Source organism: Haemaphysalis longicornis, unplaced genomic scaffold (assembly GCF_048455015.1).
Source record: "Haemaphysalis longicornis isolate Haplotype H1 unplaced genomic scaffold, Haemaphysalis longicornis Haplotype H1 scaffold_1, whole genome shotgun sequence".
NCBI classification, from domain to species: domain Eukaryota; kingdom Metazoa; phylum Arthropoda; class Arachnida; order Ixodida; family Ixodidae; genus Haemaphysalis; species Haemaphysalis longicornis.
In genome coordinates, this window is record NW_027526203.1 from 214,837,836 (window position 1) to 214,855,581 (window position 17,746).

The 17,746-nt window shown below is 46.6% G+C and overlaps 1 protein-coding gene across 3 annotated transcripts; it reads left to right on the forward strand.

Moving 5' to 3' along the window:
- The first annotated feature begins 2,834 nt into the window (after window positions 1-2,834).
- On the forward strand, window positions 2,835-11,861 carry LOC144141634 (uncharacterized). Of its 3 annotated transcripts, XM_077673183.1 has the most exons (4): window positions 2,835-3,242; window positions 5,147-5,229; window positions 5,524-5,721; window positions 11,640-11,861. In XM_077673183.1, exons 1-3 carry the CDS (start codon window positions 3,185-3,187, stop codon window positions 5,683-5,685), a joined length of 303 nt encoding a protein of 100 aa, XP_077529309.1. In that variant the 5' UTR covers window positions 2,835-3,184; the 3' UTR covers window positions 5,686-5,721; window positions 11,640-11,861. The 3 variants fall into 3 exon arrangements, with proteins under 3 accessions (XP_077529309.1, XP_077529301.1, XP_077529313.1); XM_077673175.1 differs by having other exon boundaries at window positions 5,147-5,721; XM_077673187.1 differs by lacking the exon at window positions 5,147-5,229.
- The last annotated feature ends 5,885 nt before the right edge of the window (window positions 11,862-17,746 follow it).

Here is a 17,746-nt window from a genome sequence, read left to right on the forward strand (position 1 = left end):
CTTTTTTTGGCCGCTTCGTAAGCGGGAATAGATTAGCATAACGGGCCGCGTAAAAAAATTACGGCCAGTGGCCTGCCGAACACACGGCCCGGTGTTTAAGGTGGCCCGCTGGTTTGGCGGCCCCGTGGGCGGCCCTCAATACGGCCGCTTAAACGCCGGGCCGCGTTTTCGGTGGGCCGCATGTTTGGCGGGCCGCTTGCGCGCGAGGCAGCCTGAACCGCCGCTTTATAAACGGCTTTAAGATGACGCGGCGGCCCGCCTGCATGCGGGTCGTATAACCAGGAATTGACTAAGAGTGTACGAATGCATATCCTTGTTCGGACCCCGTTGCGTCTATTACATATTTATGTATTTTACTTATTTGTGTGGGGCGTTTTAAAACTACGCCAACCAATACTGATGTGTTTTTATGTTCACTCCTGCATAAGCCCGACCAGGCCGTAAAGTATCGGTAAATAAATAAAAATATCTGCCCATTACTCACGTAGGAAAGGCATTAGTAGCCAATTCTCAGATTTCAGCACATGTTTTTGCTTTTTTTAGAGCCTCTCCTACGGACATCTTTGATATATAGATCTCTCGAACCCGAAGACAAAGCTACGCTCCAAACAATGAGCATAAGAGCGGCTGATAAATAAATTTCAGCCGCACGTACGAACACCAACTGCAGAAAAATCCAATGCGTGCGTTACTCAAGATATTGGGTATTTTTATAGTACACTTTCGCCGCTACAAATTTTGTGTCAAGAGGGCAGTATTGACCTAAGGCATTCGGAAACTTTTATCGGCTGGAAATATCAGTCGATTCCGGAAAATTTGGTGCATACAAGTTTTTAGTGCATGACCCGTTGCTTGTAAGCACATTTTGGGGAAGAGTTTCAAAGACGGTAACGCATATTTTCAGAAATTCAAATGGGTTGCAACGATGCGGGTTCAAACGAGAAGGGCGCTTTGGGAGCGGGTTGTAACGGGAAGGGCGTTTTGGGAACGGGCTGAAACAGGAAGCGCCCAAACGGGAAGGTGGTTTCGGGAACGGGCGCACACGGGACGGGTCAAGCGGGAAGGGCGTTTCGGGAATGGGTTCAAACGGGAAGGGGTCAAACGGGAATGGGTTCTTTCAGGCTACACCCCATAACTCTACCGGAACGTGCCGACACGACTCGTTCAGAGCCATGCTCAGCACGATTCTGTAATCGAGCGAGCAGCCGCTGAACGTCGGTTCTTAGGAGAGCCGCTCTGCCAAAGAACCGCCGGGAGCCGAGAATCGCCGCGGAATTGAGCGGTTTAGAGGATCCGGCTCGTTCCTGCCTCGGACAACAGCTGCACGCACAAATGTAACTGTGGTGAATCATATGGTCACAGGAGTTTATTTTCCTGTTACTTTGGAAATACAGACGCAGTTCGTTCACTGCTGGCATTGCAACCTCCCGATCTGTCATTCACCTCCGCCACCGCCGCGGTTCTCAAATGGCGCCTCAGAAGATCCGCTTCGCGAAAAGCGGTACTCGAAAAGAGCGGGAGCCGTTCTTCGGCTTTTCGGTTCAGTAACTGAGCGGAAGAGCCGGAAGAGCCGAAGAACGGGTCAAACCTGCATCCGGTTCTTCTGACTCAAATTGTGTGCTCCCACGACAGGGGGCGCGCTGGAGGAATTTGAAAAATTAGCCACAGCTGGCCCGGCAGTATCACGGCCGGGCTGGAGGAGCGGCGGGCGCGCAGTTTCATGAAAGTGCGCGCTCGCCGCTGCTCCAGTCCGGCCGTGGCAGTATACAGTTGCTTTCTCGCGCCGACAATAGATGGCGCAGAGAGACGGCTCATTTGACCCGGATCTTCGGTTCTTCGGCTCAATAACTGATCGGAAGAGCCGGAAGAGCCGAAGAACGGGTCAAAACTGCATTCGGTTCTCCTGACTCGAATTGTCTGCTCCCACGACAGAAGGCGTGCTAGAGGAATTTGAAAAATTAGCCCCAGCCGGCCCGGCAGAACAGTTGCTTTTCCGCGCCGACAATAGATGGCGCAGAGAGACGGCTCATTTGACCCGGATCTTCGGTTCTTCGGCTCCATGGAGGAAAGAATACTCAGGAGAGGCTCCTAGCACGCCAATGCATTGCGAAAAGTGTGGAGGAAGTCACGTGAATTTTCTTGAGCCCATAGACAATGTTGCTTACTTGTTTACAACTGCGGCGGCCAAATTTGGGCGAATAGAACGGACAAATTTTTAAGGCGCTTGGTATGTGGCTGCCTCGCTACGCTTGCAAACCAACGCAGTCGCTACAACAAACGTGTTTAAATTAGGCCAGTTTGATAACTCTGCCGTCGGAGGCGTCTGCGTTCGCCATCCCGCGAGCATGTTGCTATGACGACGACAAACGCTACTTTGCCGGGCTTAAGAGCTGAAAAATCGTCCTTCTATCTCAAAAACGAAGGCCGTTTTTCGATTGAAACTTTAGGCGAGGGTTAGAATGGGTAAATTGAAAGCGAAATCAACAGCTTAGAAGATGACATCGCACCGAGGAATTAGCGACGAAACTGTTTTCGTTTCGAAGCGGGAGGGCAGGGCGACGCCATGTTAGTCAAATCAAACGGGAGACAGCAAAGGATGATGGGATAGAGTGCTGAGCTCCGTGGGCTCAAGTCATGGCGGGACTCGGCTTCACAAATGTGACGTCAAGGCCTCTCCTAACCTTTTCTTTCCTCCATGTTCGGCTCAGTAACTGAGCGGAAGAGCCGGAACAGCCCAATAACGGGTCAAAACTCCATCCGGTTCTCCTGGCCCGAGTTGTCTGCTCCCACGACAGAGGGCGCTAGAGGAATTTGGAAAATCAGCCCCAGACATCCGTATAGGGGGAGAAATGGCTGGAAACGCTGATTGGTCAATGTGTGTGACGTCATTAAAATATGCATGACGTCATTATTTTTTTTGGCGCTAGATTTGTTTGTTTAGTTGTTGTTTCTCCCCAGAAATTTTTCCCTAGTCTTTGGTAAAGCGCTAGAATGCCTCCCTAGTCTGCCTAGTCCCCGCGCTTGGCCAAAATGGCGGAAAGCTCTTGCTTTTCAAGCGGGCTTCTTTGTGTTGAGATTGCAGAAGTTAGCTACTGAAAGGAAAATGTGTTAAAGACATGCATATACCTTAAAATTCGACCGATGCAATCGTCGCTTTCACGCAAGAAGAATCTGGTTATTCATCATGGTGTGGTGTGTTGAGTTTCAGCACACTGTAGATGCCACTGCCCGCAGTAAAAAAGGTGAGGCATCCATGTGCTCTGTTATTAGTGCTCGGTTATTTTTATTTTGGCCTTCTTGTTTACTTTAAACATTCCTTTTACGTGAACTTTTGGGTCCGGTTGTTTTTCTTTTGCAGAAGGTGCACGCTCCACGTGCGTCTCATTCCATGAACTCAGTGTGTTCAGGGGAAAAAAAAGGGAGATAAAACAAGTTTTGACGACAGATTTGTTCGTGGAGCGATCGCATTGTATTCCATATTTTTCCTGCGTGGCGTGTGCAGGTATTGTTGCGCCTGTGCACTGAAATGACGACCGTCCCTGTGGAAATGACGATCACCCCCTTTGTCCACCCTGTTCAGAGCCTCAACCTTAGCAGCAAGGCGTACTTTCTAATAACATTTCGAGACCGCTTCCAACATTCCACAAATAATAAGCTTAAGCGCTTGCCTATCGTGAAATTCCTGATAGCAGATTGACATGTTGTGTTGACATGGACAGTGCATGCTTTAACGGCGGCGTGAATCACGAAAAATGGGTTTAGATTGCGATGTGGTGTGGCTACGCAGCGCAAGTGTGAAGGCCCGTTCGCACTTGCGACTGGAGCGATAGAAGCGACGCGATTGCTGTCCGCGGCGACAAAAATTGGTCGAGACCAAACGAACAAGGAAAGCGGCAGAAATCTCGTCGCTTCTAGCGCTCCAGTCGCAAGTGCACTTGCGACTGGAAAGAAACATATGTAGGTCATGTAATTGTCCTGTATTTCCCATGAAATACTCTGTGTTTGATGCCTAATAAAATAAGCTGTATCCAAAAGCTGAACCTAATCGGGGGGGGGCTTACAGCGAATGTATGACACGCTTCTATTTTTGTGCGCCTTCGGAAAACCCTGTTGCAGTAGACGATTACTTGTGGCTTCGCCGGAATGTTTTTTGTTGTTTTATTCACAGAGCCTGCCTGACAGTACATCTGCCAGGTGGTAAGTGCGAGGCTTCTACAAAATAAGGCAAGAGCAACTCGCAAGCCTTGCCTAATTACCTGGCATAGCGCAAAATCTGATATGGCTGCGGCTATTCTCATTGCATCCGTGATAATCCCTTGTATAAATTTTTCGCGGCAGTTGTTTCTCGTTAGCCGACTGGGGTCCGCATGACAACCTGCCAGTAAATTTCTTTTGAACCCACTGTTCCGGCATCCGTGAAAATTCCTTTTTAAAATTTCAGTCGGCTCCCGTTTGCTCTACAGAAATGTTTTTTCCACCAGCAAGACAGATAGATCTGCGCTGCTTTATGCACAAGCGATAAAACTATATGTTTCAATGGAGCCAGGCATACATCGCATTTTGTGATAATGTGCTCAGGCAGCCCGGACATGGGCCGCTTTAAATAAAGTTTGATCTCTCTCTCTCAGGCAAGCCGAACAACAAAGTGCATAGTGAAACTAGTAAGGCTTGAGCCTGGAGATTAGCTATGTTATGGCTAGCAAGAAATGAGCAACCGCGGGTAAATGTAACAAAAACGTTTTCAAGGAGGGACTTGCAATAATTTATGTGCACGCCGCCATTATTGCTGCTCACGAACTTCATGCCCCCATGGATGCAGCACTAACGTATCTGGTAATACTTCAGGGTCTTGGGCATCTTGCTATCAATCTTTACATCACGCTTTTTCACTCCTGTGATAGTTCTAGTGTCTCTCTACCAAAGCTGCACGTGGTTTGCAGCGCGGTATGCAGACATTTTTGCCATGAGCTCATCAAATGTGGCAACCAATGGAAAGTACCTCGTGGCCAGTTTCCTTCATTCCTTGCGATGGAGCACGTTGGTTGTGGCATCAGTCCTTAATTGAGGTGTTGTGGTGGAGCACTGAACGAGTGCAGGTGGATGCGCAGCTACTGCAGAGAAGGCCTCCCCCTTTGGCGCGCTGCAGCCAGTCGATGTGGCCCAGGGCCTGCTGCTCTACCGCCATCCCGATTGTCCACACCCCCGCCTTGGCCAGCGTCTTGTGGCACTGTGAGCTCCAAAGCAGGCACGGGCGCCTTTGCGGCAGTCACCCTCCAACTGCCACCAATTTGGTTTCGGCAAGGTGACCAGCGGCAGCGCGCACATCAGCAGCCCTACAGCCAAAGGCTGTCTGTTGGGAGCAGCCACAGTCTTGGGCGGCCACCTTACTCACAGCCGAGGTGGCCATCCGGTCCTGGCACGGAGCTGCTTGGCGGCCTGGCAGAAGCCATCTTGGTGGTCCAGCATGAGCACCAGGTAGCGCACCCTGGTCTTCCACCCGAGCTGCTCGCTTTCGATTTGCAGGCATGTGACCCTGCAGCAGGCCTGGGTGTCCCAGTGAACAAGCATCGCCTCCATCTCGGTGCCCGACAGCTGCAGGCTGACATTGGCGAGCTTGGCCCGCACTGCATCCGGGGGTGCCTGCAGCTGCAGAACGACGCCTCGGCAGCCCGCCATGGGGCCTAGTGCCTACAGGGCCGCGGCCGCGGCGTACACAGACAGGTACACCCTGTGCGCCCTTCTACTGTGCAGGCCGTCTGATAGTGCCACTGTGACCATGTTGAAGAGTAAGGGGCTGACGACTGTGCCCTACAGGGTGCCCACATCCACTGGTTGAGGCACCGACAGGGCGTTGCCTACCTGCCTTTGTGCCATGAGGCCCGTCACGAACGCCTCGACGGAGCCCCGCAGCTTGTCCGCAATGCCGGCCTCCTTTATGGCCAGGGAGATGACAGGGTGCTGGAGGTTGTTGAAGGCACCCTTTATTCCCCCCCCCCCCCTGATAGAAAAAAAAAAGCGCGGAAGTTTGCAAGCGCCCTTAACCCTTTGAGGGTTGAATTTTTTCTAAAAGAACTTTCCCTGGTGGTCAAATTAGTTTATTGCGGATTTGGAATGTACAAAATGTCTAAAGTCATGATTAAATGGTAAAAAATTATCAGGAACAGTATTTTGGGGTCAGCATCACTTAGAACTGAAAAATGTTCAATAGTATTTCAGAGTGTGGTATTCCTTGAAACACGGGTCTATGCACAGTGCCTTATTGAAGTCTGCACACATACAGCGCATGTCCGAAAATGAGCTGTCTTCTTCCGAAAAAAGGCTGTCTTCCGATTCAGATTCGGTGAAAGGAGTAAACTCAGAGTCAGAAGAGTCATCGCGGTCGGTGTCATCAGAGCGGGCAGTTCGTTGGGCCATATCGCTGCTTTGCCGTGCATCTGAAGAACTCGAAGGCAACCCAGTAAACGAGGAGAGCGAGAAAACGCCGGTGATAAACAAGCTAATAGCAGCGCCACTATAGATAGAAATCAACTTCCGCCGCCCCCACAATGGAGTCTCCAATTAGGTTACTTCAGTTCCAAGCAAGGAGGGCAAGAATACCTAGTGAGCGTGGGTAATAAACCAGATAAGAGCAGCGCCAATATAGATCGAAATCAACTTCCGCCACCCCTGATAGCGAGCGTCGATCAAGTTTCGCGCGCCTCCGATGCGATCACGTGGCGAAACTGAAACCACGAAACGCGTTAACACGTACAGACGCCGTAACGCGCTGAAGCCAGAGAGTTCTGTTTTTCACCGGAAGAAGGTAGCACAATCAAATTTCAAACACTTCTTGTAAGTCCCAGGAGGTGGCAGCACCTCCCAGGGAGCATGCATCGTTAATATGGCGCGAAATTTCAAACGGATGCTCGAAATCGTACCCGTACGGCAAAGACCTTGCGGGACGGAAAACCACCGCAGTACACGTACGGCAAAAACCCTCAAAGGGTTAAAGGCTATGAAGATAAAATACATGTTTGGTTCATTAAAAAGACTGCCTTGTCTCGATAACAATGATATCAGTCTTACAGCAAACTTCGAAGGAATTATCGATATATTAAATTAAACATTTGAAGCAATGGCGAATCCCCGCCCACTTTCCGGTGGCGATTTCACTATGACAGCACAGGATCTTGTTGGATGGTTGGTGCCCAACGACCTAAGTCATCGCCAAGGAACATGATTGGGTGATTTTTGAGGGGCCTTCATTGATCTTATCATTTGATCTTATCACGCGCAAGAACAGCACTGTTAAGGGCGAAAATTACATGAACCTGGCAATATTAGTCCACACGCAAAGCGGAATAATTCAGCCATCGGCATTTGTTAAATCATGCCAGTTTAAATTTGCGCTTCTGTTTTGAGTCTCATCGGGGCGGAGAAGCTTGTGCTTTTGTAACATAATGAATCTGGTTGACATTTCTGCACAACCCAAATTAGAGTCTGCTGTAATGAGCTTGGTGTTCTCAAGTAGTTGCATTCCTAGCGGTCACGTTTTCAATGCTTCGTGCATAAATGCCCTATAATCTGCCTGAAGGCGTGTACTATCAAGCTATACCTTTTCTGGAGCAGCCACCCCCTTTAGTTACCACTCCCAGATGAGGTAGAGCAAGTCACTACAAAGTTCGCCATTCAATGCTGTATCGAACTTTATATTTAGCAAGAAAAAATAACGCAAATACGGCGATGTCTGACCATACTCTTGCGGGCAGGCATGTTCTGTGCAAGCTGAGCAAAATATTGCTACGTTTTGAATTTTGTCGTGAGATCTGATGAAAGAGTTATAATGCGGTCCTACCATTTTGGTTTCAAACTTTAATGAAAGGACATACTTTTTTAGCTGACGCGTGCGCTGCCATTTTTCAGCCGAGTACACACTGCCGGTTTTAAAGCTAAACGATAAAAAAAGTATTTGCAGTTCATGAGCAGGGGCGGTTCTGGAATGTATAGGGCGCACAGAAGTTTTGTAGTTTTCGTTGCAGACGCGGGAAATGGAAATTATGTTTGAAATCTTCTTTGTCCACCAGAAAACGGAGGATTGGGCAGCTGTGCAGAGCCAGCATGACCTTCGGGCATGGTGCGATGCCCGAAACAAGTCAGCATTTTGTTTCCCGGAGTGCACCAAGAAAACATGCGTATTGGCATGGCCCCGCATACAGAAAGACCAAAGACTACCATGCTTTAGCATGAAGCGGACAGTAATGACGCAGTTAAACTATTTCCTTGGTTGACAGCGACCGTGATGTTCAAACTAAAGCATGGTTTCAGGCTACGACAGAATAGATTGGCTAAAAATTGCAAAGTTGTTTACCGTGATAATTCCTTGGTTATTTCGGTTACTTAAGAAATGCTGACGATTGCTCAAAATGTGCTTCATGCAACATTTTAGAATGTATCAGTTGTGGATCCGGGAAGAATCACATTGGCGCGCACCCGTATATGTGTGTGTGTGTGTGTGCGCGCGCGTCGAGGGGGGGGGGGGGTGAGGGGGGGGGAGGAGGCTGGCGGAGGTGTGCTGGTGCTCTTGAGAGGGCCTGTTGTATGTGGCCGTTTATTTAATCAGGAAATTCTGTTGTCATGCACGACCGATTGAGCCTTGAAAGAACGATAGTCCTGCGCCCACAGAACTTCAAAGAAGGCCAGGAAGCATTAAAGGAAAATTCTACCAGAAAGGCACCCCCCCTACCCAGCGATGGGAGATCTTGATGTCCAGCCCCGACCTGCGACGCAGCAAGAGCTCGCGTCCAGGGGCCAGGAGCTATTGGACTCATGTGGGACTCGTGAATAGGGTTCCACCCCGTCTGACGCCTGCGAGCGTCACCTGAAATGGGCTCAGCGAAAGTTGTTTCTCTCTCTCTCTCTAGAGCTCTTCTTTGCCACCAGTACGAAAGTCCTTCACTTGCGCTGCGCACACTGCTATGGTTTTAAAATTGGGCGTAGCAGTGGATTGCAGCCAGAACAAATATATATTTCATTCTTCATGTACTGATGCTACGCTGTCCCGATACACTCTGAGTAATCCTCTCCAACTTCGTGCATAATAAAATATTTGGGCCTTTACAGGAGTTGAATTTACATTTTCCCTCATTAAAAGTCACCTATCCGCTCCACCGTGGGTGCATTCAATTACCAATTCAAACGCAAATACTGCATTCGGAATAAAACAAGATAGACATTTTTTAGCTCGGAGACACAAGGTACTGTGGCATCGTGTAAATATTACGAAGTGAATATCAAAGAATGCATAATTGATCTGCACCGCACAACTTAACGTACAATGCAACCTCCATCGTCAAAAGACATCAGTGATCATGTAAGGATTAGTGACTGGAAGAAAATGACTTACTATTCGATATCGCCGTTGTGACTCCGGCCCCTGAATATACACTGCTCTGGGTAGCCGAATATGGCCATCTGATCGTTGTTACTGTCGCGACGCCGTCTGCCTGTGGCAGGGCTGGTGACCGTCGTGCCTTCACATTTAGGATAAAGTCTGGAACTGGCTCGGGGAGCCGCAGCACGCCCTTTTTGTCGACCCGCTGTTTTGCAGTTTCCTAGGTTAGGGGAGAATACCGCCGAACAAATCTGCCTAATCGCGGGGGTGAAATTGACTGTCGCAACATCGCCGTCGGAAGGGGACAACACTCAGTGCGCGCAATCTGAGCCCACTCCAACAAAACCCTCCGGGCCTCGACAGAAACGTGAAAAAGGAAGAATGAAGGGCTGACGCGAGGAAGAGGGACGTACCTTGCGGTGTGTCTCAATCGCAAAGGCCCTCTGCCCGCGCACGGCATTCATTCAGCTGGTGAAATGGGTGAAACTGCACGTTTCACCCATTACGTAGCCCATCGCATTCTTCAGTTACCTTGCACGAGTCTTGAATGTGTGCCCATGGCCACTTGATCTCCCCCTTTCTAGGAGAGGGAGCGGCCGTGATCAGCCACTGCCGCTTGCACATTGTTCTGCTTAACATACAAAGATCGTCTGTTCCCGTTCGGGCCTGCATTGTACCAGTCTTCAACCATCAATGGCCGGCGGTCCGTCTTTTTTTCCGCCGCGAGTTAGTGCGGACCGTGGTGCAGACCACTCCATGCTTCCCCGGACGAGTCAATCTCCTCTGCTGAGAACAACTCAGCCAGCCAATTATTCTCGGTCTTGCCGCATGTCTCGCACAAAGGGATACAACACATTCCCTTATGCGTCCCGTGCGCTGAGCTTACCCGAAGGCACCGTCGCTTTTGGGGCTGCACCCCTCCAAAATCATCCCTCAGCGGTTCGCACCCCTCAGGCGCTTCGTTTTGGCACGGCCGGACTCGGCTCCCTTCCATGCGAAGGGTTGACATGCACTTTCGTGGCATTTTCAAAGAATTTCGTGGAAAGTGGCATTAGTGGCACTTTCAAAAATATGCCGCTTTGTTCACAGGCGACGTACCAGGCATACAGGCAGCATGGCGATGGCCGGAAAAATTTCGGGGGGGGGGTGGGGGGGGGGGGGGCCTGAAGCCCGGTCAGCCCCCCCTCCCCCCTGGCTACGGCACTGCATCAAGTAGCACGAGGGCTGCCACCTGCCTGGTAGTCTGGGTGTGCTCTAGCTCTGTCATTACGTTGGCAATGGAGTTCATCGCAGCCTGGTGCTGCCGGAAGCCTGTGAGCTGCTCTGAGATGTACATGTACTCCATTTCGTGTGCATGCTGCCAAAAACTTTTGCCCTTGCAACAGCACTACGATTGGACTCGGCTTATCCACATCAAGTTGGTTTTTATCATTCTGAGTGCTTACCGGAGTAACTTCTTGCACAAGAAGTTATTGCAGTAAATCCCACCTTGAAAGCTTTTTTATCGTATGGCTTTACGTGTGGTTGCTCATATTTTACTAGCTGTAGCATAGCCAACCGTAACATATCCAGAGGGGTGAGCTGGGCGAGTTGGTATGTGTCATCTTAACAACAGCACGAAAAAGACTGGGACGAACGAAGCAGACAAGTCGAGTGATGATTCACAACTAGTTTTTTGTGGAATGTGCACTAAACATAAACCTTGGCATCAACAGAACAAAAGAGATGGAACACATTCCACTCGAACGTACTTCCTTGCCCTTCTCCCCCCGCCCCCTCACATGACAAACACTGGTAGAGCCTTTTACTTGACACACATGATCCTTCAGCTATGGACCACTGCCGAGCTGATAACAGAGTTTCATAAAGGAGGAACATCAAGTTCAATGCTGCACTTGTGTTTGGCGGCATGTACTGGTTAAGAAGGCGAACTCTGTCACAAAGTACTGGCGATGTAACACAATCGCCTCCCAGTTTTCAAATGTTGCACGCTTCGATTATCTCTCGGCCTGTCTGCTTGGCACGTCTGGAAAGAAGTACACAAATGGGTCCCACCGTTGGTGTGCATCGTATACACGACTATTGAGCTCTTCTTACAGAAGGTGCTCTATGGGTCCACAATAGTACTGCATGAAACCTGCCCTGTTTCAGTGCCTTTTGTAGCAAAATGCCTTAGCAACCCATGCTGTTTCCTTGTCAATGAATGATAAGCTTGTCATTACAGAACACTTGTGGGTACCCTGTATTTTGTTTCCTTTCAACATTACAGGTTTGCAGCATGACGGGAAGGAGTGCAGAGACGCCTATGCTGCGATTGCTGGCGTTGTGCAAACAAGGGTACAATGAACTATTGCCTGCAAGACTGCAAGAGGATGGCACTGCCTAAAGTTATTCTTTGTTAGAGTATAAATAAATTTCAAGGTCTGAACCCAATACCCATGTACCCTCAATAATAAAGTGTACCTCAATAATAAAGTGTGTCCACATCTTTTGACAACTGTGTCTGTTTACTTTTCATGCAAACCTGCTACCTGCAACCACTGAATATGTAGCCATGCATGCAAGCAAAAAAGAAACTACACTGAAAATGACTGACTAAAAGACTCATCCCGTTCCCATCAAGTGCAATTTTCAGTGCACTACCACTTCTAAACGTGCTGACTCCTGTTAATCATTTCAGTTTGCACCATGCTATAAATGGCTGGTGATACATGTGTTTAAGCGAAGTCCTGGGAACAAATAGAATTCTTTTATTCAATTTACAATTTCCTGTTGGCCTGGGTGGAAAAAAAAATACAAACCAACTGATTGGTTAGCAAAAAACCTGCGGTGTCCTTGGACGTATCCAACTGAAGAATGGTGTGCCACAAATGCGAAACTTCAAACAGAATTTTTTGCTTTTGAACATTGAATAGCATTATTGACAAATGGATTAAGTGAAAGTAACCTCGGCAGCAAAAATACGAACCTATTTTAGGAAAGATCGGCAACACATGGTCAGAAGTAGAGTTCATCGAAGAGTACAATTTCCCAGCATCCACTATGGCATTCCCTGTAGCCATTTCTAGTTTCAGCGTGTAAAACTACCTTGGCTTTTTTATCCGAAGACGGCAATCACATTTTTGCACACAATGGAAGATCAGTGCAGTTCATACTTGCATATGAAATGAGTGAGTATATATACTGTTCTCTTCATGCCTGACCAGAAGAAAAGTGCAATTTGCTTCACTTCAAAGTAGGGGCTTTAGTCTGAAATATCCTGAATGAGTGGAAGCTGAATTGTCACACAATTATAGTTTTACTGCAGCGTCACAGAAGAGTAGGTTGTCGAGAAAAATTGGAAGCTCATCACTGCTGACTGAGGGCCATCTTTCAGGGAAACTTGCACAAATATTATGAGCTTCGTATCGTCTAAAGTCACACTAGTGTTTTCCTAGTTTCGCTATGCTGCTGCGTTCTTCAGAAATAACACTTCCCTGCAGAAACGTCTTACTGTCATTGAGAATACCCCCATGATGGTGGTTATGGCCATCCTAAGGGATTGTAAGAATTTTTAAAGGAAACTGCAGCGTACCATTTTCTTTGGGACTTTACAAGGCAAATTATAAATTATGCCTTCTATATCAAGCAAATGCGTACTCAGAATATGTACAGATGCTGTGAGTAGCCGTACTGGGAACTGTATGCAAATAAAATATAAGGCATATTTTATGACTGCAGTTTCATAGCACATTCACCATGACTGGCTTCATAGGTCATGATCTCAATGTATATTTTACATCTGTGCAAAAAGAACGTAGTGCACTGAACACACTTAAAATCAATTCTAACTCAGTTAAAGTAACTCACTTAAAATCAACTCTACAGTTTACTTATATGTTCAAGGCAGTAAACCCCTGAGTTTATGTTCGGTTGATTGATCGGTTGATGGACTAACTGAAAGAAACTGAAAGTAACTCAGCAAAAAAGTGCGAACCTATTTCAGCAAAAGCATAATGCATCATGGTCAACAGTACAGTTGTCATCCAATACTGCGATATCTCTAGCACTTTACTGTGGCATGCCTCATAGCCTGTACCTGGCTTCATCGCATAAAACTCCCTTAGTTTGATCCCAAGACTGCGGTCACATTTTCATACACGTTACCTGATAGTGCATGTCATCATACGTGAACATGTGTTCATGTATTACGTACCTCAAATAAATGGTGTCTAAATAAGTAAACCTCTAAATAAAAGCGAAATATTGCAATAACTGTAGCATTGTTTAAATGTAATCTGGTAGCTTTCGTGGCACAGAGCACCTGTATCAGTTCCCTGTGAAGAGGGAAGCAATTTATGTTATTACATGTCTTATTTTTGGTAACACAGGGGGTTTGGTGCCTCGGTTTGCCTCCCCCCTCCACACTTTTTTTACTCACATCCATAGGTGACAGTGATCGATTTGCTGTGGTGAGAGACCCAGGTGGTTCCCTCCATAGAGCAGCAGCATTTGCACATAGCTGCCCTTGTCTGTAAATTAGCACATTGAATCGTGGTGCTTTTAATCAAACTTATCTTACAAGGATTATAATATAGTCCTCCTTGCTATAAATTGTTTGCATAGTTTTTGGTAAGTATAGAGAATCGCATTTTGCGGACATCAGTGGGATAAACAGGATGAGGTAACAATCAATTACACATCCACAAAGCACACAGATTGTGCCTTAAACTGAATTAGCTTATAAAATAGCTAGCGAGAAGCATATATAGCACACTTTTTAAGTTGAAACTTCCTAATTAATCCACTCATGTTCAGTTACATAACGCCGAATGCAGGCTATGCAAGCTATGCAGGCTATGCAAGAGCTAAGCTAGCTCTTACCGTTTAGCATTTACACTTTATTTTTATCTGAGTAGAAGATTTTGGAGCTTTCTTTTTGCTGCAATTGTATTTGGTGCACTTGAGCCCCACGATGTGCATCATGGGACAAACTCTCGTATCATGATTTTAAGGAATATATACGCAACAATGCATGTACGTTGGTAACTGAGGTATGTTTTGAAATGGTGATGTTTTGCCATCTGGCCCTTTTATCACGTTTTAATAGCGGTCGGTAGTACGGCTCATCTTTCGCCCCAAAAATAGAAGAATTATGCAGAACTGGGGCTGATTTTGCTGAGGCAATCGAATAAAATACAAAGCAAACACGTGCGCGCTCCGTGCTTGTTGACGAAAAGTCGGAAATGCTGATGAAAAGTGTCGTGCCAGCTCATAGGAACCCCAAAACTTGGAAAGCGATGTGCAGAGCACGCTTGACGCTCCTTTGGGGTGGGATGTATGCAGAAACGGAAATGTTATTATTCATTTTTTTGCGTTAGGCTTAAAACACGTGTGTTTACTCAGCGCCCCCAGTACCAGAGGCGATAGTTTATTTTTTCACCTAATAGCTAGGAATGAAGGCGGTATTCTGTACACTGTTTATACCTCTCGAAATTACGATGCACGGCGACCACTGAAGGTCATCAGCTTCAAAATGAGTCAAGGAAGTTTAAACTGAACAAAGCAAACTCGATCATCCTGTCCAGACGCTTTTTGAATTTGTAAAAAGCTTGCATTGCACAGCGCTAAGACGAGGGAGGACGGGGGGAGGCTAGGTTTGTGAGTTACAGTGTCATTATTAATACATTATAAGCGTCGCGAGCGATGAGCGAGCGATAGCTTCCGATCGATGCATTCGTGCACGAAGCGAAGCCGACTTTCTGGAAATCGGTGGGAGCGGTGGTTGTTGTATGCTACCAACTGTCCCTGTTCTCGGTTCATTCGATGTCCAAACTATTTAGGAGTCACTGGCTCTCCTTTCATCTAAAAATGGCTCCGTCTGGGAGTCCAGGCACCAGGTCAAACAAGCATCTGAACGACGTGGGTCCAAATTGGAACTAGTTTTGTTTTAAATGGTCCCAGCAGATAGGTTTTGCTGGGGGATAACACCTGGCCCCTTAATTTTACAAATATTAGCTTTAGGAATTGTCATTCTCAGACAAAGCAGCCTAACTTTTTTACCAGCATTGTTAGCATATTTGCATTTTTTATTTCCCATATTCATTAGAAGTAATTCCAAACACTAGTTGATATTACGTTCCAGCCAGTTTGAGTTCAAACAGAAGGCACCGTTGCAGCGCTTACACAATAGGCAATTAAACAGCAGTTGCGCACCTTGATTGTACTGTTAAACTTGCTCCACTTTCGTCAGAGTTTTTTTTTTTTTTATTGTGAATGATGCGGTCCCACAGCTGCAACCACTTGTGAAGGACCATGTCTAGGGCCATAACAATTGTATGATGAACTAGGTAGTAAAGATAAGAAATTGTAATATACAAAGGATAAAAAAAGGCAGGAAGTTAAGAAACATCTTTAGTTGGTGTGAGGTATACTACTACTCATTAACTTGGGGATCATAATTGAAGAGCAGGATCATGATGCTACGCTCATTTGGTGAACAGTGGTGTTTAACAATGATTTATCGTGTGATGAGTGGGATTCCCTTCTCAGCATCAAATAGGAAGAATCTGAGCCAGTTAATTGTTACATGTTGAATTCTACGACAGTCAGCCTGAAGACTCAGACAAAAGGAGAAAAAACAGAGCCGTGCACGGTGTTGCATGGTGCATATCATCCCTTCATTTCCTTGCCTTTTGTTTGTTATTCGAGGCTGACCATTGAAGAGTTGAACTGCTCCTCATGATGGACTTTGCATTTTACCCAACTCCTTGCTAGTATGATCAAGGAAGGAATTGAGGAGCAGGATCTTGCTTTTTGTGGTAGACAATGGTGCTTCGTCTTGTTCCTCACTTATGTGAAGAGTGGAATTCTCTTGATATTGCTCATCGGTAGCGTGAAGAACAGAATGAGCAGAGAGATCATGACCCTTCTCTTATGAGGCACAGAAATCATTCGGTGTGGAGTGCAATACTCATGTAAAGAATGGGATGATGCCCCTTCTGATTTGGTACCAAGAGATACATGCGGATGCAGAGGCATAAATTTAACCTTTTGATAAGTATGATACCCAGAAATGCTTCAGCATCACAAGAGAAAAGAAAAAAACAGCCTAAAGTTGTGCATGCTGCATTGAGACTAGGCATTTCAGCCTCTTCGACTGTTTCAGCTGTCGATAGCTGTGTGAGAAGGCGTTGTTTTTTTAACCGGCAAACGATTTCACGGGGGAAGTTCCAGAATCAGCTGTATTGACTTGAAAGGATGTGAAAAACAGATGGGAAGATTCCTGTCTACGTGGCCAAAACTGGATTTCCTTTCACTTCTGTACTTGTTCATCCCTATACGGTGAAAGGGAGCCAAGCAAGAAAGCCATTCATTGATGGCTTAAGGGGTGCGTGACCCTTCTCGTAGACAGCAGTCATGGACAAAGTCTCCTCACAGTTCAAGATTCAGAAAGAAAAGAAATGCACGTAAAATGCATGTTCAATAACTTGAGGAAGAAAGCATCACATACTTGTGACATGAACAAAAATTAGAAGTCAATGTGCCTTCTCGTAATTCCTGTTCCCTCACTTTCACTCCTATAAAATATAGTTTTGATTTTATAATTGAACTCAAGATGCTCTAGTCAAAGAGCGTATATAGGTGTTTTACAACGCATATGTTGTATGTTTTATTGTCTGAGCACACCTAGAAGCAAACATCCAGCTTCAGTACTGCTTTCACCCTTGAAGGCACAGTTGACTCCCAATAATACGAGTCCACAGGGACCACAATTCAATCGAACAAAATGCACCTGAACAGCATTGTCATTAGTCCGCAACTCGTTCTCTTTTTCATTTCGTTCAGAATCTTGACTTTTGTTGTGAAGTCGAGCTTATATGTCATGGGTTGTCGTGATAGTGCAGACTTATCGCTAAAATCAAAGCCTCAAATGTTCACCTAACTGCTCACACAGTGCTGTGAGAAACAAAGAAGGTTGAGGGCCTCACAAGAGATGTGAACATTGGCGCGAGTCTGAACTAGCCTGCTGCTTTATCAACAGTGCACTACCTTAGTTGTGATGGCACCGACATCAGTAGAGAACAATTAGGGCGCTGTTTCGACACTTGAAAATGGTTTTATATCGAGAAATGACAGTCACCTTGATGTTTCTATTCAATATAACTTCCAATTAACTAATATAATGGGTTCTAGCTTCAAGTTATCAAGCAATTTCTTCCGTTGAATTGCATGTAAAATTGCCGGAACCAGCACATTACTTCCAATTAAGTGACTGCAAGTTAGTGAGAGCCTACTGTACTGTCAGTGACAAGATATGTCAGCCTGGGCGTTCTGTATCACCCAAAACTCCTTTTACTTGTTCAATAATTACAGCAGAACTGGAGCATTGTGTTT

Bases quoted from the DNA above. Each gene is read 5' to 3' on its own strand.
- LOC144141634 (XM_077673175.1), top strand. From the start codon at position 3,185: ATGGTGTGGTGTGTTGAGTTTCAGCACACTGTAGATGCCACTGCCCGC. The intron at 3,243-5,146 runs GTGAGGCATCCA...GGCGCGCTGCAG, and splicing joins CACTGCCCGCAGTAAAAAAG to CCAGTCGATGTGGCCCAGGG.